The 27554-nt window shown below is 39.7% G+C and overlaps 1 protein-coding gene across 4 annotated transcripts in view; it reads right to left on the bottom strand.

The window, feature by feature from the left end:
* BANP (BTG3 associated nuclear protein) overlaps nucleotides 1–27554 on the bottom strand; it is a 129885-nt gene that overhangs the window by 65855 nt on the left and 36476 nt on the right. For all 4 annotated transcript variants that reach the window (XM_065848137.2, XM_071814565.1, XM_071814566.1 and 1 more), the window contains exons 7-8: nucleotides 22421–22660; nucleotides 6098–6265 (exon numbers count right to left, since the gene is read on the bottom strand). In XM_065848137.2, the coding sequence (XP_065704209.1) occupies nucleotides 6098–6265; nucleotides 22421–22660 (408 nt within the window). The remainder of the gene's footprint in view (nucleotides 1–6097; nucleotides 6266–22420; nucleotides 22661–27554) is intronic.

Consider the following 27554-nt stretch of genomic DNA (forward strand, 5'->3'; position numbering starts at 1 on the left):
GTTCAGTTGCTTAACAATTCAACTAGACAGTTCTAATTATGTTAACGATCTGCAAATCTGTAACTACAACCAGAACACTTACGCAGTAACTGAGTGAAACAGAACAAGCACATGTTTTTGCTATTGGACATACATCTTCAATCCCTTACATTTGACTGGTAGGTAACTGCAGAATATTTATAATTTCTTCTAGTCCTGTTGCTCGCTGTGCAATTCCAGCACGGCTGTCGAAGGGCAGTTTGCTGGGCAGAATTCCAGATGGGATTAACAAACCACAATTGGTCGAAAAGCCCTGTACCCAGCATGAGAAACTGTCAACCAAATAAGAATGTGAACTGTTCCAATTCTAATACAGGATCACGCTTTCCATTGCCAGTGGCTTTGTCACAGTCACTGAAAGTAACGGATATTCTAGAAAAATCATCTGCCTGAGCCTCTTTGCCTTTTGCTTCTTCTCTCATCTCCATTTTGTCAGTCTGAATAATACTTTATGCATTTCCAGTATTTTTTATTTTACAGATAGCCTTTTATTAGGATGATAAATGGCTAAGAAAGCCCAGTAATTCACCTCACTGCTTCTCACAGGTACTGCTGGTCCAGCCTGCTGGGGTTTTGTCTTTCCATCCTGCTTCCCATGTAATTCAACAGCAGAGTCAAGTTACAACTCAACTTCTGGTCAAACTGCAGTGTCCCAATACTTATTTCTTCATTGAGATGTGTGTGTATACACACACATGCATACATACAGAACTTCGTGTGTGCAGACATATAGAGTATGAATGTAAATACACATACACAGACAGCAAATCTGGACATGGGTGAGGAAAAACCCGTGTTTCACTTGGAGATTTAATAACCTTCTAGCAGCGCTCTTCCTCTAGATTACACTGCCCATGACACAGACTGCAATGCTGTACTGCTGAGAAAACACTCATTTGTAATGACTATTTATTTTCTGATTAAGTAAGTTATTAAATAAAAGAGTAATGAAGAAACAAGAGCTGCAGCAGATAAAAGTATCTATTTGCATTATATCCTAAGCACATCTTGAAATACATTTTTAACTGTAAAGTCCAAAGGCCTTTATTTGTAAACCATCTTTGCTTCACAGATGCCAGAATTGATTACACTTTTTGGAGGTGGGATCAAGTGACACAGGCTGAATTCAACACACTGTACATCTCGTGTTGTCACTTATAAATAGATTTCAGTTTGGCTTCACTGTAACAACCACAGTTGGGTTTTCTTTCTTTTTTTATTTTTCTTTGTTGGATTTTGGCGGAGTTTTTTTCTTAGAAGGAAAGGATTCAACAGTGTCTAAAAACAAAACATCCTTTATAAGTATTGTTTTTCCCCTCTGAATCTCTGACCAGACAAAAGTAATATTTATCCACTTTCAAACATTCCCCATTAAAAACAAACACCAACATGAATAGCACACAGCTTGAATAGAGGATATGTCAACAGTTATAAATCACTATCATGTAAACTATCTAGCCCCACATTTACAACTTTGATGTATTAGAGAATCCCTGGCACAGAGAAGCCCAACAGCTGAACTCGTGCTTCGAAATTTTCCGTTGCACGAGTTACAAAAGGGCACTTGGACACGAACCGAATGGTTTCTCTGGTGCTACTACGGAGCACGTTGCCCGTGACACCGCCAAAGCGCCTTCGCTGCACGGAGCCGCTCTGGAGCCACCCACGCAATGGAAGATGCTGCACTGACCCTGGTGATAAAGTTGTGATACTGGGGAAAAAAAATATAAACTGCTGAAATATTCCCTCCTCCCAAGCTGAAATGGGACCTTTCACATTTTCCATTTGTTTGCTGCACGTGTTTCTGAGCCCAAGTGAGGTTGTGCTCTCAGATGGACGTTGAGGAGTTGGCGCAATCGCCCACCGAAGCAGCTTTGCTGTCACATCGCCACAGTTCATCTTCCACACACATTGCCAGGATCAGACTTGTCAGACAAATGTAATTTGTAACCGTTTCAAGAATATGTGTGTTTAACTCTCGGCTGAGAGCAGCTTTAAAATTCGTCACTTTAAAGGCAAAACCTTTGGCATTTTCTAATTCTTGCCTATTCTATTTCGTATTTATCAGTTGAGCATCTGGTTTCTCCTTTTGGAAGGACACGCAGGAGGTGCAGACTCTGGGTTTGTGTTTATTCTCCTTCCGTGTTGTTATTCAGAATTCTTTTCCTAGTGCACAAGCTCCCACCCTCACACTTGCACCTACAAACTAGGACATTCTTTGGTGCTTCCCTGATGTTCAGTCCTATTGAGGAAAGGTTAATGGTCAGATATAGCAAGGCCATCCTCAAGAATAAAAAGCAGGAAAAACACCATCACCCAACAATTAATAGAAATAAAAGTGTATACTGCAAGCCCTTATCTCAACCTGACTCATCCAGTGCTAAATGCCTCCAATTTTGCAGAACAGCTTTGAAGATTTGGCTGCACATCCCTTTTTATATGTGACATCTTGGCATAGGCTGAGCACTTCAGCCTAAATCTACATATAAATCCCAAAGTCATAGAACTAATTAAAAATTCCAACATGGAAAACTGTGATAACAGCCTTAACAATCTTAAGAGAAATTAAAAGAAAGGGAGAAGGCACTCTCCAATTAATCCTCCTCCCAAAAACCTCATTTCCTACTGCCTTCCCTCCAAAGACTGCTGGCGTTTCTAAAAAGAATATCTAGTTAAATTATCATGGCAGCCATGTGCATAACTCTTGTCCAAAAAAAATTAAATAAATAGAAGCACACATTAAAGACTGAAGTGTTGGGTCCAAGAAGAGCAGAGCAAACCACTACAATTAATACCTCAATTCCAGCAAAAGGCAACAGCTTCAAAGAGAAGAGCCAGGTAAAATACGGAAAACCAATTTCTGCCTAAATAAAACAGTCTGTTACAACTTAATGCAACCTATAAATGTTGTGTCGACTGTAAAGCTGCATAGTCAATTCATTATAGAACAATCTCAATTAATATCTTTGGGGGTGAAAGACACATATTCATTTAGAGTTTCCTACCAGCTTCCTTAGACACATCTTCGCAGCTCAGCTCCTCTGAAGCTCTTACCCCTTGAACGCTATCAGAGAATTACACTAAAAACTTATAAAGCTACATGAGGACTATGGGTTGAGCCTCCTGCTTCTCTACGTCATTCACGTAGCTTAATTCTCATAGCTAATTAACTGACATGGAGTAATCTATTAGTTGGTGCAAGCAAAGACAGGTATTGTGCAGCCGGCAGCAGCCACAGCAGGTGGAGACCTGACATAATGCACTGAGAAGCTGATTTTAACAGCTCTAATACAACCAACAATAGCGGGAAAGACAGTTTCTCAAGTAGCCAAATTCCAGGTCCTTCAAGGCTCACCTTAAATTGCCCCCTGAAACAAATGTTACCATAAAAACTGTCTGGGTTCATATGTAACACTTTAAAAAGCCGTATTTGACAGCTATGTTGTCATAACTGTGAAATACAGACCTCCTTTACTTCAGAGCTGTGAAATATGACTTCTCCTTCCTGCTCGCTGGCAGCAGGAATTCCGCTCCATCCACTCTACAGTGTGTATAATAAGGAACAGATGCCTGTGAATTATGATGCTGTAATTCCATCGAGGGGTTCCAGGGACGTCGAATCACAAAGGCAAAGTCTGAGCAGTTCACGGAGTTACCTGAACAGAGCGGTGGAGTTACAGCCCTGTCATGCAAAAGTTACCTTCTTAAACATGTGTGAATCTACGTTTTCCCTTGCATCTTTTCTTCTCTTTTCTCTATTTAATCATCAAGCCTCTCAAACTGCTCTCTTGTTTTTCCTCATACCTCCTGTTCTTCCTTCAGGTGAAATACCACTCTCACTGATTTTGGAATGCAAATTATTTTTTCCAAGGACTACTCGATTCAGAAAAGCAGTCTGGTTTTCCTAGGAGCTTTTTCACAGCGGGTGCGAATGCAGCAGTGAATTCATCTCACATCTTTACAGCCTCCCAGAAAATGATGCCAACGACATTCTGAGTAAGAGCAGTATTTTAAAGAATATTAACACAAGGTTCTGAATCCATGGGAGTGTTTTCACATACCGTTAGCAAAGGCAGCTGTTAATGTCATTGCTGGTGCGCTGCTTTTGGCTGCGCCTTCGGTAGAGTCCTGCCAACATGCCAAGGCGCCTCAGCCAACCGTCACCACCTTCAGGACAAAAGCCACCTTTCCAAGGACCTCTTTGCTATTTGGGGACTTGGGAGGTCACCTGTACAGTGGGAGACCCAGGTGGGATCAAATCCCCTGGGGAAATCCTGAGATGGACGGAGCGAAGGAGCCGGCTCAGCTCCAGCCACACGAGCATCCCTGGGCACCCAGCCCAAAACACCATGGGGGCTCTTGTAGCACCAGCTGGTGAGCGTCCGTACCACGCGATTCCACCTGCACATCACTGAAATGCCACGAGTTAACTCGGGTGTCTCTGTACCCATGGAAAAAATTACTCACAAATCAGCTTACTGAAGCCAAGAGGAAAACAAATGAGTTTTCAACTTAAGCACAACGAAAACCACCAAAACTTATTATCTTATGGATTTTTGAAGACAAGAATTCACAGAGCCTAGTCTAAGTTACACATCTCTACATTGGTTTCCACATATCTCCAAACCAGGAGATTAAGATTTCATATTTTTTAATAATAAATCCCAACAACGGCCAAGGAGTACGGTCTAATGAGCACAGGCCCATAATATTCACTTACTACTGCATTTTTATTCTAAAACGCCGATTGTTAAGACACTGAAAATAAAAATCCCATCAACATATATGGCTTATGGTTAACATTACATTGATTAGTTGTTTTAATTTGAGAATTTTGGATATGATTCTCAGTTCCAACACATAAAATTTTCCACTGAAAGCATATTTTGGCATTCTTTGCCTGAGATACAGTGGTTAGTGTTAACATGCAACCAAAAATTTTATGCAGGCAAATAAACTTACTTCCTTTTCTTTGGGCTCACTTCCAAAACACTGGTTTTAATATATGATGTACAAATGTCCCGTAACACTGCTTTATATTAAAAGCATGAGCCAGAAATGTCCTAAGAGAACACTTCTTAGGTCAGTATTTTTCATTTGTTATTATTATTCATGCCTACATACCTATATGGAAATATAGAATCACCTACAATGTATTTAATTTCTTCACAGAAAAATACTTCAGGAACAAAACTTAGCACGTCCTACTAAATGGAGTGAACACAGTGAGATTTATTCACTCCACTCCTCTTAAGAACATGAGTTGCAGAAACATCCTGGCCTACTACTCAAAAAATTGAACATGGTAGAAAAAACATATGAGAGCACAAAGCTGCATGTGCTGAATTTCTTCAGTGAGCAGCTGTGGGTGGACGTTCTCAAGCATCTCAAGAGAAGCCAGGCGTTCAGATATCGTACAAACCAACAAAACCAAGCTCTCTCACACACTGGAATAATACGGCACTTTCAATTCTGGCAAATCTGTATTTTACTACTGGTTTAGAGACCAAGTCTCTTCTCCCTCTTTGTGAACACACACACACCTCTCTTCCTTTCTAGGTTCGTTAATGTACTGCAACCAGAAGAGTGATTGCAATTTGTAGATGAAACAGTTATTAGCAACTCATCCTACCAGGGATCTCCAATGGGAGAAGCCCCATGAGGCTGCGAAGGGCTCAGAGTACCAGGAGGTGGTTGGTTTGCACTGAAAGCCCACGATGATTTAACTAGGAATGGCTGGCATCACTTAGTACCTGGATCCACGCCTTGAAGAGCACTGTAGACACAAACACACCGCCATAGAGAGGCCTCTTTGCTGACGATAAATGGTACTTTAAAAAAAGCACAATAATATAAAATCCACTCCAAAAATTCAATTGTGAGAAATGTGGGTTTCTCCATTTGCCTTTGTCACACAAAAATATTCACACTTGTGTGTGCAACATGCGCCTGTTGTCAATACAACATCAGATCAAAATAATTTCCAGGCATATTAAAAACCAAATGGCCTTATTACCATAAGGTTCTATTTCCGTTGGGGTTGATGTGTTTTTTTTACCTGAACCGCTGTAAGACGATGACGAAGGTGTTCGCCTTGAAAAGCTTTTCACAGCCAGGCTCTGCCCGCGCTGTTTCCGCCTCCAGGCTGTTCGGCATTTGGAGTCGATGCTTTGCTTGATTCGGTACCAGTCTGATTCCGTGATTCCGAACTTGTAAAATAAGTGACCTGTTATTAGAGAGAAACGCAAAGGGGTGACAATCAGCACAAATCTGTATTTTCTGAAAAACGCTTAGACACGTGCTGTCATACACACAAAGTGATCAAAGAAACTCTGAACATTCTAGAACTGCCCTGATCGTGACGCTGCCTAAAGGAACAGAGCGACATTATGAAAAATGCCAAAGCTCTGCAGCAGTGTGACTTCAGCAGCTGTACACCAAATTCAGCAATCATACATATACACAGTTATATATTTAAAAGTGCCAGCGGTCCATGAAATATCCTTATCTAAGCTTCTATCCAAGGAAAATGCACTATTACGTTTAAGATGCGCAACACTGATCAACAAAAGCATCCAGCACTCTGAAGCCAAAAGTGGATGAAGCTTTATTTATCACGGATAGTGCCCCACAACACATCTGATAAAGCTCTATATAAAAAAAAACAAACCAAACTCTTTTAAAGCGCAGTTCACAATTCATCAGAACCCAATAAAGACGCAATACAAAATTATGATCTTCTGAAAACGTTACTACCAGTATTAAGTCATTTAAAGAGCCACATTACGTGCTTTCCAATATTCGGTGCTAAGTTGCCAAACTCTTATAAAACACAACATTGACTTACGAGTTGAATGGAGTATTTTGAAACAAAGCCCAAAGAGACCGGGTCCCACTGCTGACTTAAACCAGGTTCATGATCGCCTGCAACCTCCACACCCAAAAGGGAAACCCAGTTATATAAAAAAGAGGGAGCAAAAATACTATTGCAGGTATGACAAATATTTGTTTCAACACCTGGACAAACTGCTTTAAAACAGGGAAGGAAACACATTGCGCGTTGCCAGTGGTTTCAAGGTCCTGCTACAGACTTTCACTGTTTTATTGTAGACCTTAGAGTGGTTTGAGTTCTGCTTAAAGCATCAACAGTTGAAGACATTTGACTGTATGGTAAGAGAAATTTAGAACCCTCGTGGCTGCAGAAAACACACTTGAAAAGGTAAACCTAAAGGTTCAACACCTGCTAATTAAAACAGAACTATCTGAACATATAATTTCACTATTTCTCAACTTTTCAGATTTAAATGTGCAATACTGCAATTAAAACTCAGTCCAAAGCTGACATATACATTTTTACTCATTGTGACTATGCTTGAAAGATCTCTTATAATTCTTATTTTCCTTTTGGTATCAGTTTATTTCGATACCCTAGAAAATATAATAATCTTTTCAACCTCCTGGGTTTACAACTTTTTTTTCAAAAGAATCCTGATCCTGTGAAATACTTAAGTTTTTTTTATAGCCCTACGAACAGGACATGGTCTGCTCCTGTAAGACAAATTATTTGAAGCCTACAGCCACAAAACTCCAGTTTTGCACTGACAGCTTTGTACTTTCCTTTGTATTATAAATGAGCCAAGAGTCCTCAGAAATGGAAATTTGCAGGTTACTAATCTAACGTAGTCAAGTGGAGTCCTGTATCTCTTAAGTTATCATCATAATTTTTAAACACAATTGCTTTACGAAGCTCTAAATTATTTATTATAGATCTGTTCAAAGAACAATTTGAAATAGAGAACACACAGGAGGAAAACACTGGCATCAAAAAGCCAACTCAAAAGCACTTGAAAGGCCCCACGACTCTTCACTGACATCAAGGACGTTACTTCGAGACGGCTCCACAATCCTGATGTTCAGTCCCCAAAAACGGACAAGAAAAGCAGGAAAATCGCCTGCAAGTATCATCTGCTGCTCCACAACAGTTTCCTTTCCATAGGTGTCAGCAAAAGGAAAGCACATTCTGTACTGTAAATACTGAGACCACATTTCTCAGACTAATCTATTACTAATGCGCACTACAGAGAAATGGGTTTATAAGTGTTTGCAGTGATGTCCAATAAAAATAGTTGTGCTTTAACTCTTTATACAATGCTGTCAGTACATACAGAAGTACTTGTGCAGTCCTACATAAAATGGTCATATGCTCTGTGGTCATTTTGAAAAAATGTCCACATTTCATTCAGAAATACATTTTAATGACTTTCACATTCTGTGCTGCTTTGTCTAGAGAAGCGACTGAATCAATGAAGAAAACTCCCACAGAAAAGCAGTCCAGCTAGGAATTTTAACTATTACAGAGTAATCCATGGGATATTCCTGGATTTCATTTAATTCAAAGCAGTGTAAGTTATTTGGGACCAGATATTCCCAGGTGCAGTGACCATCCATCCCAGGAGACCCAGACAAGACCTGAAGACAGATCATGGGGCCAGAGTTGCGGTACAAAACATCCCAAAAATTGTTCTGTTGAGGGAAGGCAGGAAAAGATGACCTTTTACTTACTGATCCCAGAACCTATCATGTAATCGCTGTGATGAGGAATGGCCATGAAATACCGGACAGAGAGACCATCACCTCCACGGAGAGAACACGAGTACAGAGGAAAACATGGAATGCGGACAACGAGCTGAACAGGGGAGAATCGGAGATGATGATTTCAGGCTAGAGGGACCTGAGACATCAAGCACATATTTTCAAAGTCCAATGTGCTTCTTTCTTTTTCCTTATTCATAAAATCCCTACTTGGCTGGTGCAGTGGTGGAAGGTGTAAAAACTGGTACAGACCCATCGCCTGCTGTTCACACGGATTTCTACTGTAACCGAACACTCAGTCACAGTAACTGCATGTGCAAATCAGGCATGAAAAATTAGCCTTTAACTACAAATATAGTTGATATAAAAGTTAAATGAGTTTCAGATGCGTAAATCTATCCAGTTGGTACTACAATCTAAACTGTTATTCTTATGAACAGGTCTTTAACGACCACATTTCACAACACTTCGCTGATGACTGAAGAAAAATCTAATGCTAACAACAGTGGGGTATTTTTTAGGGAGATAAAAAGTTCGCCGTAATATTAGAAATATGATTTACCTGGCGCAGAGAGATACATCCCAAAAACACGTGCAAACAATATTAGAAACTGAAGCGTGCTGATTTTCTGTTCTCTGTCCATAAGCGATCCCATGCAGCAGAGCTCTCAGCTGTCTCATCCCAGCATGTCAAACACCAACAAAAGTCAGAAAGACAGCACTAAAGCGAGATACTGCAAATGAGACACTGAACTCAGGGAAGTCCGTATTGGAAAAGACAGAAATACTTCAGTGAGAGGGGATTTGACTTTTCTGGAACATTTGCTAGTCAAAAGCAGCGTGAAGCGCTGTAATTTGTGAGCAGTGCGGTGTCTATGAGCCACAAAACAACCCTGCTAAAAAAAAAAATACATTAAAAAAATACATTCAGCAATATAATTCAGCACTTTGGCAAAAAGACAACAGTATTTTGGAAGACAGATGCACTTATACAAGAGTGAAGGATTTCGATCATCTAAGGCTGGCGGTGTTTTTCGCGATCTTTTTCTTTAGGACAAGCGGTGGTTGCCTTGAAAACAAAGGATGTGCTTGTTTTTAAACATGAAGGGTCCAAAGTTTGCTTTCTTTGGGAACCGCACTTCCTAACAAAGCTTTCTAGGAGAACACACCAGAGACTTTAAACAGTTCAGTTATTTAATAAATCGCAAGAGCTGGAGCGATTTCTATAGAGCAGCTATGGCTAGAAGAGCAGCCTGGGACACAGAGACCAAGGAATTCAGACACACGGACCGTTCTGCAAAGGGGAAATCGCTTTGCAAGAGAGAACCCACCTTCACATCTTATCACACAACAGCTGAGGAGGAGGGCAGGTGTGCAGCAGGAAAACTACAGTCAGCTTTCAAAGCCAGCAGGTACAGGACACTGAATTTTGCCTTGCAGATCAGAAACACAGCACATTTTTGCCGAAGTTCCTATAAAACTAAAAAGACGACTGACACAACAAGTTCTAGAATGTTGCTTGTGCAGCACTAAATAAATCTTTCTGTGTTTCAAAGGGAAAACAAAAAAAGCTTGGAAATGCAGTGAGGATGCTCTGGTACAAATGCAAAAATCATCAGCAATGGTGTCTGAAATGACTCTATACTCCCAAACTTCTGGGGCATCTAAGGAACAAAACAGGGGGAGAAAGGGTTGAAGTTGTTGGGTTTTTTAACAGTTAATTAGAAAAAAAAAATTAGAAAACCCCATGAAAACAATGTTCCTGAGAAAGTAATCCTTTCTTTCTTAAAGGTCAGAAGTCAGTCAGCAGACAAAACAATCCACATAAAACAGTAAATTGTAACGAAATTTAATTAAGAACAAATTGAGGAGGAAGAGAAGACATTTGCAATATCAAAACCAGACATGAAATATTCCATCTTGATACTGCATTGAAAAGCAGCCTCCTGAAAAACAAACTTCATGTCAAGAGCTTGCAGTTGGACGTTGCTGGTTTGTGCTGCTTCCCATTCTCCACAAATACCACATTTCTTTAGAAAATTAAAAGGTAAATCATTATTTTCCCGGACTTGGCAGAGCTCCCTTGCTGCTGTTTATCCTGAGATTCCCTCTGCTATTGTTACATTTTGAAAGATAAGGGAAAGTGTTATCCCCAGAGGATTTAACAGCCATATGTATAAAATAAAGACATATTTACATTAAATGTGTAATCCAAACAGATTTGGTTAACTGTTCCTTCCATTTCCAAATTCAACATCATTTTTAAAGGCTGGAGAAAAAGCAACAGGATGTCATATTCAAAATGCAAATGATTAAAATGATGAACAGAATCTTTGTTTAATTGACAAGAACGTGACGGCTATTATGAAAAACAAGGGCTTCAGATTCTGCCTGCACAGAATCATGAAGAGGGGCGATTATTTGGGGGTTTGGCTCACAAAACGCATTTTTTCACAGAAGGGTCATACATTTGGAGTTCTTTTTATGAAGCGTATGACAACAAAATCTGCTGTACTAAATACTGGAACAGCGGAGGCAAAAATTAAGCACCTCTGAAGTTACTTCTTGCGCCTTCAGGCTTTGATTATCCAAACATAATTATGGTCGTGCATCAACCATATTGAAATAATTTTAAGAAGAGTAATTGTTTACTCCTTTGACAGCTGGAGAGGGGTAATGTGCACAGCTGGGAGGTGGATTCCCCTCCAAACCCAAGGGTTTGGGGTTGGGATGCAGGAGGGGACGGCAACATCAGGAAAGAAAATCCAGCTATCAAACACTTACTTGTTTTCCATTTTAGTGCCTTTGTTTCACTGTTACATTCACACCTTTCAAACAGCCATAAATTTATACACCACAGTGTGCACATTTTGTAATGCAAACTCTATTCGCACAGCCTCAAATACAACTGAGATCCTATTCTGCTACACATGCCTAAAGAAGGATTTACTAAACCTCTGTCAGTAACCGGAATACTTAAAACAGTCAAATACTAAAATCAAACACTATAAATTTTCACAAAATGTGAAGTTTTTCAGGATATTTTCAACTGTCAGCTTTTAAAGAAAAGAAATAGCCTGTTTTCCTATGTACAGAAGATCTGGTTAAAGGGGATTTCCACAAACACGATTCTACAGAAAACAGGTTCTTTTACTGTACTCTTCAACTAAGTTATAATAATACATAAACCTCAAAAATCCATGTTAATCAAATCGCTTTCCACTTGGACAACAGGAACTCAACTCTATCCTAGAGACCACGAGGAGTCTTGTCTTAGGTAGCTTTATGACAAAATGAATCATCTATAATTTTACAACTGCTTTACAAAAAACACCCAGAATTGGTTTACCTACAGCAAGAAAACTACATCTGTCATGACAAGAGAGTGAGGAAATTCATCTCTAGCGCTAAGAACACGATTGAAAAAGCCAGGCACGTTCAAGGAAACGCTCCAGATGTGAAAAACATCAGTGAAGTCAGTGGCCTTCAGTGTGAGCACGTGATGAGACAATTTAGGGAATAAGGACGAACTTTAGGGACACCACAACCTGTTTTTTCCAGCAGTCTATTACTCACACTGCGTCATTCTCCTGCCTTCCAGATGCCATCATGGGTGTTACATAAATACACACATCAGCACATTAAGGAACCAAACTCTAAATGTTGTTTTTTCATACCTTTGACAAGGCAAGTAGAATAAAAGCGAGACTGTGGACACCAGTTTCTGCAGCCAGACCTCACATCGGCCCATCGGTGGCCCCAAAATCCCAGTAACAAGGTTGTGTAATTACCCCAAACTGGGACTACTATGAAATTCCCCATACTCAGGAACGGGTTGAGGCAGCGTTCTGTCACTCCTTTGCCTTTTAGAATTCAAATCTCCTAATACACATGGAGCCAGCACATTTTTGCTATTTCAAGAAAGTCAATAATTTAAACCAATGTTTTCTCACCTCAGCTCCTAAAACAAAGTTTCAATTAAGTATCTATCTGGTAGAGAAACTTTCTGGGATGAAAAGGGTGCGTTTTGCTGAACCTGGATCAAAGAAAGCCAGAAAAAGTGTTAAACTACAATCAGCAACTACTTATCCGCTGCTAATTAACTGTTCAGACAATCTGCCAATTACAATTCTAGGCAAATAGAACAGTAGACCATTTGGAAGAACAGGTAATAAAGTTTTCCTCAATAATATCACATTATCATGTTGAGGAAACATTTCAGAAATGAACTTGTTTTAAATAACTACCAAACAGCATACAAAGTGGTCGCACATTCAGGTTTGTGTCTCAAATAACAAATTACAGTGAAAGGGAATTTTTCACTTCTTCAGTCGTTACAGCCGGGTCAATGTGAAGCTGCAGATCTGGATGCAGACAGACGGCTGGAAACTACCTCGTGCATCACACATCAAAGGCCTAATGCAACAGACCTTTCACCTGTTGTAAGCAATTCCTATATATCTTTCGGCTTCAGGTAAAATACCCGGTCTCCAACAGCCAGATAGTCTGTTGGTTGCTTGCTTTGGTTTTGAATTGATGAGAAAGCAGCAGAACCCAAAAGGTGTGAGGTCTCTCTTTCTCTGTTCTTCCTCTTTGTCAAACACAGATAGAATGGCTTGTATTTTAAAAGATTAAAAGCACTTTGACACCAAACATTGCCCAAGAAAAGGCAGCACCTTCTTGATGCTTATATGCAGATCTGACACAGATTTCTTTCTGGTAATGTTCCTCAAAAGAAATAATAAATAGCTTTGAATTGTCAGAATATTTAATATCTAATTTCATTAAAAGTTAATTTGTCAGAATATTTTATTTATATTTATTAATACTTAGAATATTTGCCTTAATATTTATTTTCTAACAAACCACAGAACCAAAGGAAACAAAATTAATTATTTTAAATATCGATGTTCTACAAATTAAAACAACCCTTGAAATTCTACAGGACCCTATAAGAAGTTTCAAAACCAGAAATAAAATTAATTAGAATCTAGAACCTCCAAATTCCACCAACGTATTGTATCCTTTTCTAAAAGAGAAGAGCTGCTCCATTCAGACACACCTTAGCACCTTTCTAGAAATCTATTTGTATTAATTTTGGCTTCCAAGAGCCAGCCACACACAATCAAATGATGCCATCTAGCGGAGCGTCCAATTTACCGTTCTGGCAAGAAATTTCAGCATTTTCATCCCCGCGTGTGTTCGTTTACTCCGACCCCGAAGTCCCTCACAGCCGGTGCCAAGTGCTAGAAAAGGTCAGAACAACAGCACCGTGAAACAGCACGAAATCACTCCAGACCAAATCAGAGGGTTTATAACCTGAAAATGGAACAGTCCTCACACCATCTACTACAGACTTGCCCCAGCTCATATATTACATGAGAGGTGCTCCACTGTGATGATACTGGACAAATCACATACATTTGTTTGCATTTTTTTCCCCAATTTTCAAAAGAAAACACACTGCTTGCCCTAAAAACCACCTTGCAAAAATCGAAAATGATGCAGCAAATAAAACAAAATGCCTTGAAAAAAGATCTATGTTCCATTTCCTCTCAAAAATATATAGATGAATATAACATTCGGGTTTCAGCATGAAAGAAAAATCGCATGCTTCATGTAACTATAGCTGTACCGCTAAAAATTGCCATGGCAGCATTCCATACACTGCACGAGCATTTTCATCCCTAATGGCTTTTCGTGAAGATTCAGACCTAAAGATTCCAACACTTGCTTGACTTAACCGGCCACTAGCAATCTCCTTCCAAACAAAATACCTGATGTGCTCATGATAACAATTTACCTTCTTTTTGCATAATAAAAATGCACTTACGGGATTCCATACTTTGGAGTTGTCTGTTAAATTTCCCTCTTAGTTTTGCACATTCAGAGCATTCACTTACGATCAGAGTGAGCGAGCAAAGATCCTACTATTAATATTTCTTTTGCTCACTGGGAGAAACAATCCCACAGGGTTTATCAGACGTCACTCTGTTTTGGAATGGAACATATCGAAGTATATGATGTGTTTACTGCCAAAGGATCAACTTACTGCTTGAAATCAAAGCCTGGTGCTCAAAACAAATGGAATCACCCCAACTGAATCAGTAACGCTCAGTCAAAATAAATGCTGCTGATTTTAGGGAGCAGCTGCCAATAAACACACACCAGGTCATTTTTGACAGCTATGATTTTACAGAGAAGTTGATTAAACAGCTGTTTTGTCTTTTACACAGCAGCAGAATGTGATCTGACAGGATCGGGAGCAGAACCGATGGAAAAAGGAGGGTTTTTGCTGACCCCCCCTTCCCAAGCCATCCCCTTGCATAAGCCCTCGCCACGGGGCCTCGGGCGCCCATCTGGATGGCAAACGCTGCCACACGTGCCGCCAAGAAAAACTGCCTTTTGAATCAACAACCAAAATTTCTCCCCTTCCGAAGGCGCTTGTGGCTTTGGAAAGGGTTGGCACAACAGAAACCCAACGCTGCGGGACTTTATTTACGTTTGACTCGCAGTCGGCTTGAGGCATCTCCTCACCTCGCTTTTTAACCCTTGTGGAACAGAGAAAAGCAAGTGCAAAGCCAGCAAAGGAGAAGCTAGGCAACCTTCTGGAATTCCAGTTATGAAATTTCATGAAATCACAGCTCTCCTTGCATGCAGTAATGCGTTTTCCAGATGAATGTACATTATTTTTGCACTGATCGATCTGTATTTGGTGGCTGAGCTGCTTTTCCTCTCAAAATGTCAGGCATCAAATACTTTCCTAGAATCTTCATGTCTTCTAAAATCACACCGTAAAAGTTCAATTTTGTCATTTACAGGCCTTCGACAGTAAAGCAAATGTTTGTCTAGAATCCATCGGAACTTCCTTAGGATATTTTCTTTACGCAGGGACTGAGTGTGAGTGATGCTGGGTAACCAACAGCCTCTGCTGCAGATGGGGAGAGTAAATCAAATTCCGCATCCTTCCAAATAAAGTAGCTTACTGGAGTTAAGTAACTTACTGCATGCTGGAGTAACTTACCCTGCAGACAGTCATAACACTGGAGAAGTTCCATGAACAGAGGAATCAGCCCCAAGAAAACCGTGATTAGCACAATGGTGACGCAAAGAGTCATTTGTGACTTCCTAGCTTGGATGGATCTGCAGTATTGATAAAGATGATTTTTGGACATCACACTCAACACCTTGACTATAAAAGGTCCAATACTTCTTGCTGACATCAGGTTTGGGCTTGTTAATACATGAATCTGTAACAATTTCTAAAATCCATACAAGAGTCCCCTGATTTTCATCAGAATAAAACCCAGCGCTTTTTCAACTAAGTTATCTTATTTGCAGCAGTAACTTTCCCCATGAGCACATCTTACAAATTACACAACTTGCCTCTTTTTTCATTACACGCTCCTGAATCACACATTTAAAGTCACTGAGAAAACTGCTTTCATGCTCACGGACTTATCTGAATGTTTTTAGCTGCCTCTCAAGAAGTGAGGACCAGTGCACTTCAGCACGTCCTTTAAATAAGTCTGGCCAAAGTGGAAAACCATTGACAGGATGGAAGAATCAGCTGGAAAGAGACGGTCCAAGTGACCTAATGCATCGGTTTTCTTCTTTCTGCAGAGCCTAATAGCCCAGAAGTGCTTGACAGCACATCATGCACAATCAAGTTCCACGCAATCACGGCTGCAACTGACAGGCCGAGCAGCTGCTTACGTTCGGGAACAGAAAATTAAATTAAACGCTTGTATAACGTAAGAACAACAAGTGAAGGGTGAGAAGGAGAGAGGAAACACGCTGCCAACAATTTATTTTATTCCCCCAAATTGCTGCTTTTATTTCAGTTTTATTAAAGAGCAACTGGCCAGGAAAGTAATTGAAGTAAACAGAAGTGCCTGGGAAAGAAGGAAACAACAGCCAGCATTAAATTACAGGCCTTACATAACGTCAGTAAGCAAGTGCCAGCATTGATGCCATTTATGAGAACTGCGGTGCTGAGATAAACTCAATGGGTTCTCATATTATCTTCCTGCCTCCCCTCAAAAGAGGTTATCACTTCCCTCCATGTGGCAGCGTTTAATTGATTCACAAAGCAGCAGCTCTTTGGAACTGAAGGCAGCTCAAAGGAACAAAACAGCTGAAAAAAGCAGCACTGCTGCAACACAAGGCCCTTCCCAGGGGTGCCGTACCAAAAAAATTAATGCTTTCTTTCCCTTCTTTCTATTTAAAGATGTGCTGAACGCTCAAATTTTGCTTCATATGAGATAGTCCAACACCTCTGCAAACTCTGCCCAAGTTGTGCTCCCACCAACAGTCCCCAACTCTCACGGAATTCAGAATGAACCACATGCAGCTCTTTGGAATTTCTCAGACGGAGATGGTCCACGTGGTAAGATGCAGAGCAGAGGTTTGGACCAGCGGACAGCTCAGGAGAACCTGCTCCACCTCCATCTGCCACAGGCACGATGCTGCAGAATTGGGCAAACTCTTGTCTGCTTAGACTCAATCCAACTGCAAAAGGAAGCTTGTCCTGCCTCTGAGCCCTGGTCTGGCAGTTGAGAACGCACTAGGGCATCTGATAACACCGCGGTCCTCACAGGAACAGCCCGAAGCAAATCTTTATTTCCAAAGAGCTACAGTCCACGGTATTTATTACTATGAGAAGAAAATGTCGGTAAAAAGCACTTCCAGGGACCACAAGATTAGCTCATCCATGCGGATACAAACCACACCACTACTTTTCAGACTACTATAGCTTGGAAGATTACTTAATGTCCTATATAATAAAGAAACAGAAGCACAGGTTAAGCAGAAGACAGAGATAGTCCACAAATTCCTAGCCCGAGCGCTGCCACTAACCCATTTCTCTTCCCCAAACCTCCGCAGTATCTAAATCACGGCTGATTCTTGAGTCAGCCGCTCTGCCGGGGTGGATGGATTGAATCAACAATTAACAATGTGGTCACAACAATCCGAGTGACAAAAATTCATCAATTTCCAGTGCTGATGAAATATTAAAGAGATGGAACAAAACGCCAATTTGAGAAAGTCTGAATTTTTCTTGCACTTCTCCAACAGTCTCCCGATAGAACCCAAGGTCACACCTACAACTGCTGACGACCAGGACATGTAACCATCTCCTTTGCACTCACGTGTAACAGTGTTGTAAACCACTGGATACACACTACACACTCTTACAATTAGTGACTAACACAATATTCAGAAATGAAACACATGAAGCTCAGCATTATAAACAGGAAATAAAAAGAAGTCAAGAGAGTGCAAAAAAAAGTATACAGAGATGAGGAAGGGAAAAGGGAGATAAAAGGAAAAATGGGTAGAGTTTATCAAAATGGAGCAATTAAAAAGGCTTTTTAAAGTGGAAAAATGAAAAAAATACTAAATATATTCTGTATCTAGAGTGTACACTTTCAGTAACTAATGTTTATTTATATAAAACCTTCTATATAACAGCAACAGTCTGCAGTATCTCATAAAACAGATCCAGTGGTGGGAAACATCAGAGCTAAGGGTTTGTGTATGAGAAGCAACTTCCTACCCTTCCTCCGGTATTTAAAAGCAGCATAACAGTTAAGAAAGACAGAACAGAAATGTGGTACATCTGCTGCTTATCCTGCATGGCTCTTAGGATCAAAATCTTCATTAAAAGCAAATGAGAAGCCACAACAGTAGTGACTCACTGCAATCTGCAGATTTCTGTATGACAAGTTACAAGCTCCTTAAACTGGCCCAACCTGCATCATGTTTGGGTTATGTACATCAATACATACATATATATATATACACACACATAGACCAATCTGACATACATTACATAATCAAGCAGGAGTCAAACGTGGTTCCTATTAAAGAAACGTGGGTGGTCTGCTTCCCAAGTAGTGTCTTGTCAATGAATTTTGGAAAGCAAATACAGCATTTAATTCAATTTGAACAGCCCTCTGAGGAGGACACAGTTACGTATCATTCTCCTATCAAAGTGGGTTAATTTCTCTTTCAACTAGCACAGTCGAACGGTACTTTGCTGGAAACGATATTACAACACAATAGAAACTCCAAGCTTTGATTACCGATTTCTTTCTATTCTATTCTATGTTTCTAAATGCATCTAAAAAAGTAACGTGCCACTTGAAACAGAACATTGTTTCCCATATAGTTAAAAATCTGGTTTTATCATAAGGCATTCTCAGATAACACTTTTTTCTTATGTTACGTAAATGACAAGGGTGTATTCTGGATGGAAAAAATGTTAACCCATGAATCTGTGTGAGAGTTTTTTCAATATGTGTCTACAGTTCCCTGAGCAACAAACAAGTGTATGGAGCCAAAAGAGGATTTCTGGTGCCCAATAAACCACCAAAGGGCACAGGTTCCCCTTAATGCAATTTGTGAATTTGTATCTCCTTCCTCTACCCACCCACTTGTTCTGTGTTTAATTTGTAGGTACTGGATCTTCTATTCTCTTGTTATAATGGAACAAAACTGACAAATATGTTAAAAATGACTGGTGATAATCTGCAAATAATCTGCAGATGCAAGAGGTTTTCACAGAAATGAAACACTAATAAAGTTACACATGCAGGAAATAACGAACATTATTTTGTTTTCACTTCATTATCCAGATTATTTTAAAGAATAAGAATTATAGATAGATTTTCTTTTATGAACTTCAGAAATCCCCTCTCAGATTTTTCCAAGGTGAAATGTGAAATCCTCCTTTGAGTTACAAAGTTTCTTACAAATGCAAAACTCCGAATTTGGAAATCTGGTTTTTCAACCTCATTTGTGGAGATCGCCATAAAATCTCAAAAGAGCTAAACCTGTATTTTCTGTTACACAAAGAAAATTACAACTGTGGATGTTCTTATATCACATTTCACCAGAAAACGTCTGCATTTTTAGTAGGGTTGAAGTAATGAGCTACTTAATGACATATAGTGTGTTTAAGTCATTTTGGTTTCTTGCCCAAAAACCACTGCCACCCCACACACAAATTTATACCACAAGTGAAAACTTACACTTCCAAAGATAAACTCGCATCTCTGCTGCGGTAAACCTTACGCAACATATCAAGAATTTGTAATAAACATACTTCTCGTTTCTGCCTATTATACAAAATATTCTCTCTATTAAATACAGATTTAGTTGGTTTTCTTTTTCTTCTAGAAAAATAAAGGAAGGAATAGCTTGCCACTGACAAACTTTAAGAAACTTGAAAGGAAAAATAAAATCGTTTCTATTGGCTTGAGCTTTCTAGCTATGACTGGTGTGAGGCTGATGACATGAGACTTTTCATTTAAATTCAAAATAATTCATCAAATATTACTGCTTGGAGCAGAAGCAAACCACACAGCTGGGACAACAACCTAATAGAGCTCCCATGCATTGCAATCAGTTTTTGGTACATTTTATGGAACGACACTTCACCACCGGAAAAGCAAAGTGGGGATGAACGGCACATCCCAGCACCTCACTGACAAATATTGGGGATGAAATTGTGACCCAGCTCAACTCAACAGCGGTTCTGCCACCAAACACAGCCAGAGTCTCATCCTCCAAAGCTATGAGTTATTCCGGTGCTCACCCACACCATAGCGGATTCATAAACCGGCCACCAATATCAGATTTCATTTTGACTAATTATTTGCCGTGATGATGTGTTATTACAGGAAACCATTTCTGGCTCAACGTCATTCCTATTTGCTGTTTCATTGTGTTTTCATGCATTTTCTTAGTTGGTTGTCACAGGATTCTTTGCCATTGCTGATAGCAAATCTCAATAACCATTAACACTAAAGTACCCAAAAAAGTAAACTCCGGTCAGATTCCCACAGGGTGTATCATTCCAAAAACCACAAAATCCCTATTCCGTTAGGCAGTGGTTCTCAAAAGAAAGCAAAACGCTTGTCAACATGAAGAAGAAATAAAGATACATTTCAGATACCTGGATCCCAAAGCTTTCAAATTGTGGTAATGACATCAAAGGCCCAGATGTGGTTTCTGTCCCGTCACTTGGAATGTGGTTGCTCGTGATCAACTGTGGGTACAATTCTGCCACCACAAACCTTTGCCAGCTGCAGGGATCGCTTCTATAATCCAATTTTCCATGGCCACAACGCCTCACATAAACGACTTAATCCCCAGCTTAAGCAGTCACATGAGCACGTTCTTGCCCCATGCTCCCATTTTCAAAATCCTGTTCTTCTTACACAAATAGTTATAAACTCATTTGATTCGTGCTCACAGATTTAAGGGGTTGGGAAACAGGTTGCCAGTGAGTTGCTTTAACGCTGGAACAAGAATCATTTCTTCACATTTCTAAAAACTGTTGTCAACAGAAATCTAAGTTTGAAAACCACAATAGAACATGGCCATTTACCTTGATCAAAATTACTCTGAATCATAACCTCCCTTAAAAATACATATTTAATACATTTGCAGCAGGAGCCTGAAGGCTTCTGCTTAAGGTGTGTAACGAGACAAAAACTGGTCTAATGCAACAACTTGAACAGGTTAGTTTTGCCTTCCAATTTTCCCAAGATAGCCAGTAAATGGCTAGAAACAAATGAAGGTTTCCTCAGCAGTCTCAATATTCTTCACGTTTTCCTCCATGTAACTATCAAACCCGCTGCCCTAACAGAAGCGTAAAAACAAAACATCCAACTCTTCAAACACCACAAAGTCAGCTCTCTCTGGCTATGTTCTTAAGCCTTAATTGGCATTTCAAATTGGCAATTGCACACAAAACACTCTAGTACAACAAATTACTCCCACTCTACTAATCCATTTGTGACCTACATAAGATGCGACTATAAAAGATCTTTTAACAGGGCGATCCTACTGGTATATTAAAATGTAGTTCAATTAGAAAAGTTGGTCATTTTTAGATTCTCTTTTAATTCAACACTAACATTTACATTTGCTTTCTCTTCACAAAGAGCTGTAGCACTTTTGTGAGATGCATGGCTGTTTGAGAGGCCTCCACTTACCTCCTTTACTAGAAAATATCTACACCACAGTCTATAGAACAACCTTGACTGTCCCCAGCGGATTCCCCAAGTAATATTGTAGCAGAAGTCACCGCATCAGAGCAAGACACATACGTCCAGATTCTGTTCTTAAAACTGGTGGCTGAGCCTACGACATTCTATATGCAAAACACATTTGATTCCTTTTAAATTGACAAAAATCTCATCTTCAATATAATATCTGCTCAATACTGCGTGATAGCTTTAGTAACCAAAAAACTCATGCAGACTGGAACAGACACAAGTACATTTGCATCGTATGAATTCCTGTTATGAATCCACAGACATGATGATATTTAATCTCTCCTTTACCAGAGACTGCAAAGTTCTTTCATCTCAATGACAGCAAGTCTTTCGAAATAATACACACAAAAAAACTGAGATTCAAGACTTACGCTGTTTTGAACATTTAAACAATATTTAAATGTGTGTAATTTTATTGTTTATTGCATTTTCTGAGAAAGTAATGTTTCTCCAATATTTACTAGATTTGGTGCGCTCACAGCTGGTACTTGCAAAGAAATCTGAATTCAGATTTCAAGATTGAGGAATTTCTGGTGAACACACACAACAAACTGAACTAAACCAGCCCATTAGGATTCCTTCATAAACAAACACTAACAAAACATCTATTGGCAACAACAATACCCACCCCATTCTTACAAAACGTAGTTTAACTGCAAGTAGAAGTTTCTGCCTCATCTACACAGTATAGATTCAAAAGTTTCGGTGTTAATACTCACAGCGAATTCCGTAAATCATGAGAGGATCAAGTTGCTTCTTGCCGTGCTTGCCCTGGCCCGACAGGTTGGAGATGGCCTGAATTTCCCGATGGAAGAGATAATCGAGCAGCGTCAGCGCCATCTTCTCGGCCGTGCGGCAGTTGGTGCTGATGTGCAGCATGTCCGCAGGGGTGATGGGGCAACGCACCCGCATCTCAGGGTTGTTTTCATCGCCGAGCCACGTGCCGTTGGGGTAATCCTCTAAAAACAGAGATTGGAGAAATTCTCATTGTGGCACAAAATGAAACAGGCAGGTTCAAGTTACAGTCAATTTCTTAAGTCATCATGAGCTCTTCCAATTTTCTTCGCAGTCTCCACAAACTTCTTTTAAAATCTAGCATGACAAATAGGCCCACAAGATTTATTACAGATAAAAAGCTATTCTCTAATCCACACCAATGGTGACCAGCAGTGATTGCCATCAATGTTCTGGCCTACACGAGGAACTGGTGCCATTAGTCCAGATGTCCTGCTTGCTCTCAGATATCGTTTTAAGCATCTCATACTAGAGGCCAAGAGCTGAAAGAGCTCACTGCAATCACAGTGTCCTCATCCATCATGTTAGTCATCCCCTAAAAATGAACATTACTGCAACCCCATAATATTCTTAAAGTACAGCTAATCTCAAGCTAACAGTTTTGAACCACAGTTTTCCCCAAAAGCATCAGATGAAAATGAGTCTAAGCAAGACTATACATTTAAGAAATTATAATAAATAGTGAGCAGGAACTCAATCACTTAAAAAGTGTATTTTGAGCAGTGACAATCATTCAAAATGTAGCCAGAGATACCAATCAAAATTTTGGTCTTTCATCAGATTTACAGAATAACTCTACATTATTTCCTAAACACATTTTACCAAGGAACAGGACCAGCATAAAGATTGGTAATCACATGCCAAGTGCATCTTCCCTTCTATTCAAGTATAAGATCATTAGCAGCAGAACCAGACCAAACTCCTCATCTTGACATACAAACATTTTAAATACAATGAAGTTTGTTTCATTTCTGTCCAACCCTCTCAGTTAAGCAGGAAAAATACTATTCTTTTTAAGAGAAATATTAAGGCCTCACTGGAAATGAATTTTTGCAGCCAATGCCAAAAGTTAGTGGATTCGAAACTAACCAGAAACTAGAACCGAACTCCTAAGGATGAGCGATCCCTACCCAAGGGGAGGATGCAACACAGGACCTGGGATGAGACACTCACTCCAGATAAAAACACCATTTCCAGTACAAATCTTGACAATGCTTATAGGAACTGGATGGAACAACGTTCCAGTACTATTTCAATGTTCACTGACAAAAACCATTTGGATTTTATTTCTATGTTTGCTCAACTTTTTGGAGTGAAACAACATTTCCTGACATAGGAGTCACTCAGCCCTTCTACACTGGAGCTTGACAGCATTTCGTTGTTGTTTCACTTACCTTCAGAATGGTAAAAATGTGAATAAATCATTCAATTACATGATTTACCTTTCATTACATGCCTCTAAAGTCCGGTTTGACGGTATATACAAAATCACAAACCCCTGTTTTCCATAACCCTTCCAGTCACAAATCAGGGTGACGGGGATCTGACAGACGAGCGAATCCTTTCCACATTGCCCAGGACCCCTGTGCGAGCAGCATCTTTATTTCCAAGTACTGGCACAGGTTAAGCAGCCGGCATTTCACTAGACTACAAGCCAGAAGTACGCAATAAAATACACCATAAAAGCAGCTCAAAACACTAAAAAAGACTTTTCCAATATGACCTTTGGGTTGAGTCATACCACACGTCAGATGCAAGTTTATTGCGATGAATAATGACAGTACGAAGCAAATGCTAGATTACGCAACACTGATACATCATTATAAACATCAGATTATCAACTATGATAATTTGTAAGGGAAAATATTTACTGCTGAAGTTTGTAGCAGTTAATCCCTCAAACTTTTTTCTGTTGAAATCAGGACTTACTCCTCTGTTCTGAATATATTTTCGCGCACTTGCGATTTTTTTTTCATGTATATTTTATTTGAGCCTTACTTTTTATCCTCAGCTATGTAACAGGGCACACTGGCTGTTTTCTGCTCACAGTACCAGGTGCCATCTGAAAAATAAGGTGGTTCAGCTGAATGATGATTGTTTTGAATGCCCCGCTGTCTGGCCTCACCACGAGCCTGGTGAACATAATCAGAGAAAACAACAGCCTGCTCCTGAAGATAAATCAACTGCTTTAGAAAAATGTGGGCAGAGCTGGCAAAGCAAAAACATCTTTGGGTAAGTGTGGAAGTTTTTCAAAGAAATTCTAGAAAGCCTAAGTAAATTATTTTATACCCTATCAAAATCTTAATTCCTTAGCAGTTGACAGAATTACTATTAGAAATGAGTTATTACTATGTATAGAACACCTTTCACCTGCAGTCTTGTTTAACAAATGCTATCAATGTATATAAACCAAAGATTTTTTCCAATTTGCAAAAAAAGTCTGCCTTTTTTTCCTTCACTGGCACCAAGTCCAGAACATACTGTTTTTACCACATGCAACTGTTCTTTTATTGCTAACAGCCTGGAAAAAAGACACTATCTGGTTATTCTGACCTATGAACACAAGCCCCACATTAAATTATCTCTTGCATTTTCCTCCTGCTTTAAAAGCTTCGACAGAATAGAGAATTCGCTTTATAATCATTCTGCATTAAGTGGAACTTGCATGACTCAAGTTAACCATGACTCTACTGTCTCACTGCAGCTTCTTGAGGGCACAAAAGCTTAAACTATTCCTTCTGTAGATCAAAATAATTCCTAGTCGCCTGCCAGCACATCTGGCACTTTGCACAGAGTAAATCCAATGAGATCGGCACCCAAAAAACTGGTGAAAAGAGGAAGCGTGGGGGGAAAAGACACCGAGTAAGGAAAGAAACACAGGGAGTTTGATGGACATTCTCTCTAAGCAATTAAGTACATAAATACTATTGATTAAAGCTGCGTTATTCGACGCTCCGAGCACTCAAGCGTCCTTTTATGCTTACTGAAATGGTTCTTTATGGGTATTATCAGGCATTATAGGTAATATCTAGATGGAATCTAGAGGAGGCAGGTTGTTTAGCAGATATACTCTAATAGCCAGACCCCGAGTCAGGACTTCACCAGGCCCTGTACAACCACAGAGCCGCTTTATTCCTTAAACATGACCAAACCGCAAATGACGTGAAGGGTTGAAAAGAAATAACAGCCAACACACTCTGCTTAAAAATAATGAAACATAAATGCAGACACTCATCCGTAACCCAGGCCATCACGCACCTTTCCCGTTTTGCCCTCAAGTATTTTTCTTTCGCTAATTTTCCTAACGGCCTTGCTGCACTTTGAGTGCTATGTGGAAAGGTGCTTCCTTGTGTTTCTTCACACCACATATTGTATCAGAGAAGTGGCTCTTGATCATTTTTACTCCCAGTGTTAAAAGTCCCGACATTTTTATCTGATTTACTCTGCACTTGGAAGCTCATTTCAATGACAGACTAATATCTCGCTCCTCTTTGGTGCTTTTTTAAGATCTGAAAATTTGCCTTTATCTCCATTTTACTGAACCCAGAACTAGTTTGCTTTTCAACGCCGTTTTCAAATCTTTTTTACCGTATTCAGTCCATTTCTTTTATCTCCCAGCACAGCTGACCGCTCCTCTCATTCGGACAGGAGGCGGCTGGGGCTGTTGCGCAAAGAATTTCTATGGGAAGAGGACGAGCTGGCCTTAAGGTTAATATAAAAAAAATTAAGCCAAGAGAACAAAAAAAATCAGACAAGAGTCACTGTGGCTTTCAGACTTGCTCCCAATGTGTGTTTTTCCCCGCCAGGGAGATGACACACACTTCGCTCATCTCTGTTGGGTGCAAATCTGGCATTTGCAACAGAGAAAAACAACTGGTAGCTGCAGTACAAAGGCAAAAAGGTGAATTAGTCTTAAAAAAAATCAAAATGTACAAAAATAAAGCCTCATTTCTAGAGAAATTAGATAATATTTTGGCTGATGCACAAAAGATTTGACATAATCTTTTAAAATAAACTTCTGTCAATTAGGTCGAGTCCTTCATCCTGCAAGAGTTCACAGGGTAGTGATTAACTGACAGAGACTGACTTCGTTAACTAATGATGATTAAATATAAGGAACAGAGTGGTAGGCTATATGTTAACCTACAAATCTCAAATGTGATTTAAAGCTTGTGCTAAAGGAAAGGTTAAAAAACAGCTTTAAAGCTCTGCTCACCAAAACCTTCTCTGACCACAAAAATCAGTGAAGATGTGGGGATTTCTGGTCAAGGGGAGCGAACAACACACACACGTCCACAAACAGCAGAAACCTGGACACAGAACTGGAGTTTTACACTTGACTGGCGGGGATAAAAAGGTTTAATTTCCATGTAAAGATAAAAGATAGATAGTCAGAAGAGTGTTGTGCTCCAAGTCTGATCTGTACGGCACAAAGGGTTTGGTTAATGGAGATACAGCATCGGGTAATTCCTGGGTCGCTGTGGTCAGAGTACCCCCGCGCCACACAAAATATTCTGAAAATATCTAATATCCCACACTCACAAGTTCTTCAGTTCTCCAATAGACAACAGCCAATGTGGACGAACACACATGGGCACACAGGACTTGATTCAGCAAACACGTTGGTGTGCACAGAAGGCTCAGTATAACATCCATGAGATGGCTTGTTTGGTAAAAATAAGGCCTCAGTTTTAGTATATGGTTAAATCCATGAGAGAAAGAGGAGGTTCACTTACTTTATGACTCATGGAAAGCCAGGGAATTTACTCACCAGAAGTAGAAAATGAGGACTATGAGATCCCCTGTAATTTACAACGCTCAGTTAAAAAAATTCAAGATAAAATTAAGAAAATTAAAAGCCGTGCACTCAGAGGGATTCTTAAACCCTTAGAATAGGAGTTTCATGTCAGAAAAACAAATTTCTAATTTGGATTTTGCCCACTTTCTTGTTTATCGCCTCTTTGTTATATTTAACTTTACACAGTGGACCAGACTTAATTCAAACATCGCTGTGACAGACAGAAAAAAAAACATCACTCATTTGTTAGCTCCCAATAA

Source organism: Patagioenas fasciata, chromosome 13, assembly GCF_037038585.1.
Source record: "Patagioenas fasciata isolate bPatFas1 chromosome 13, bPatFas1.hap1, whole genome shotgun sequence".
Classification (NCBI taxonomy): domain Eukaryota; kingdom Metazoa; phylum Chordata; class Aves; order Columbiformes; family Columbidae; genus Patagioenas; species Patagioenas fasciata.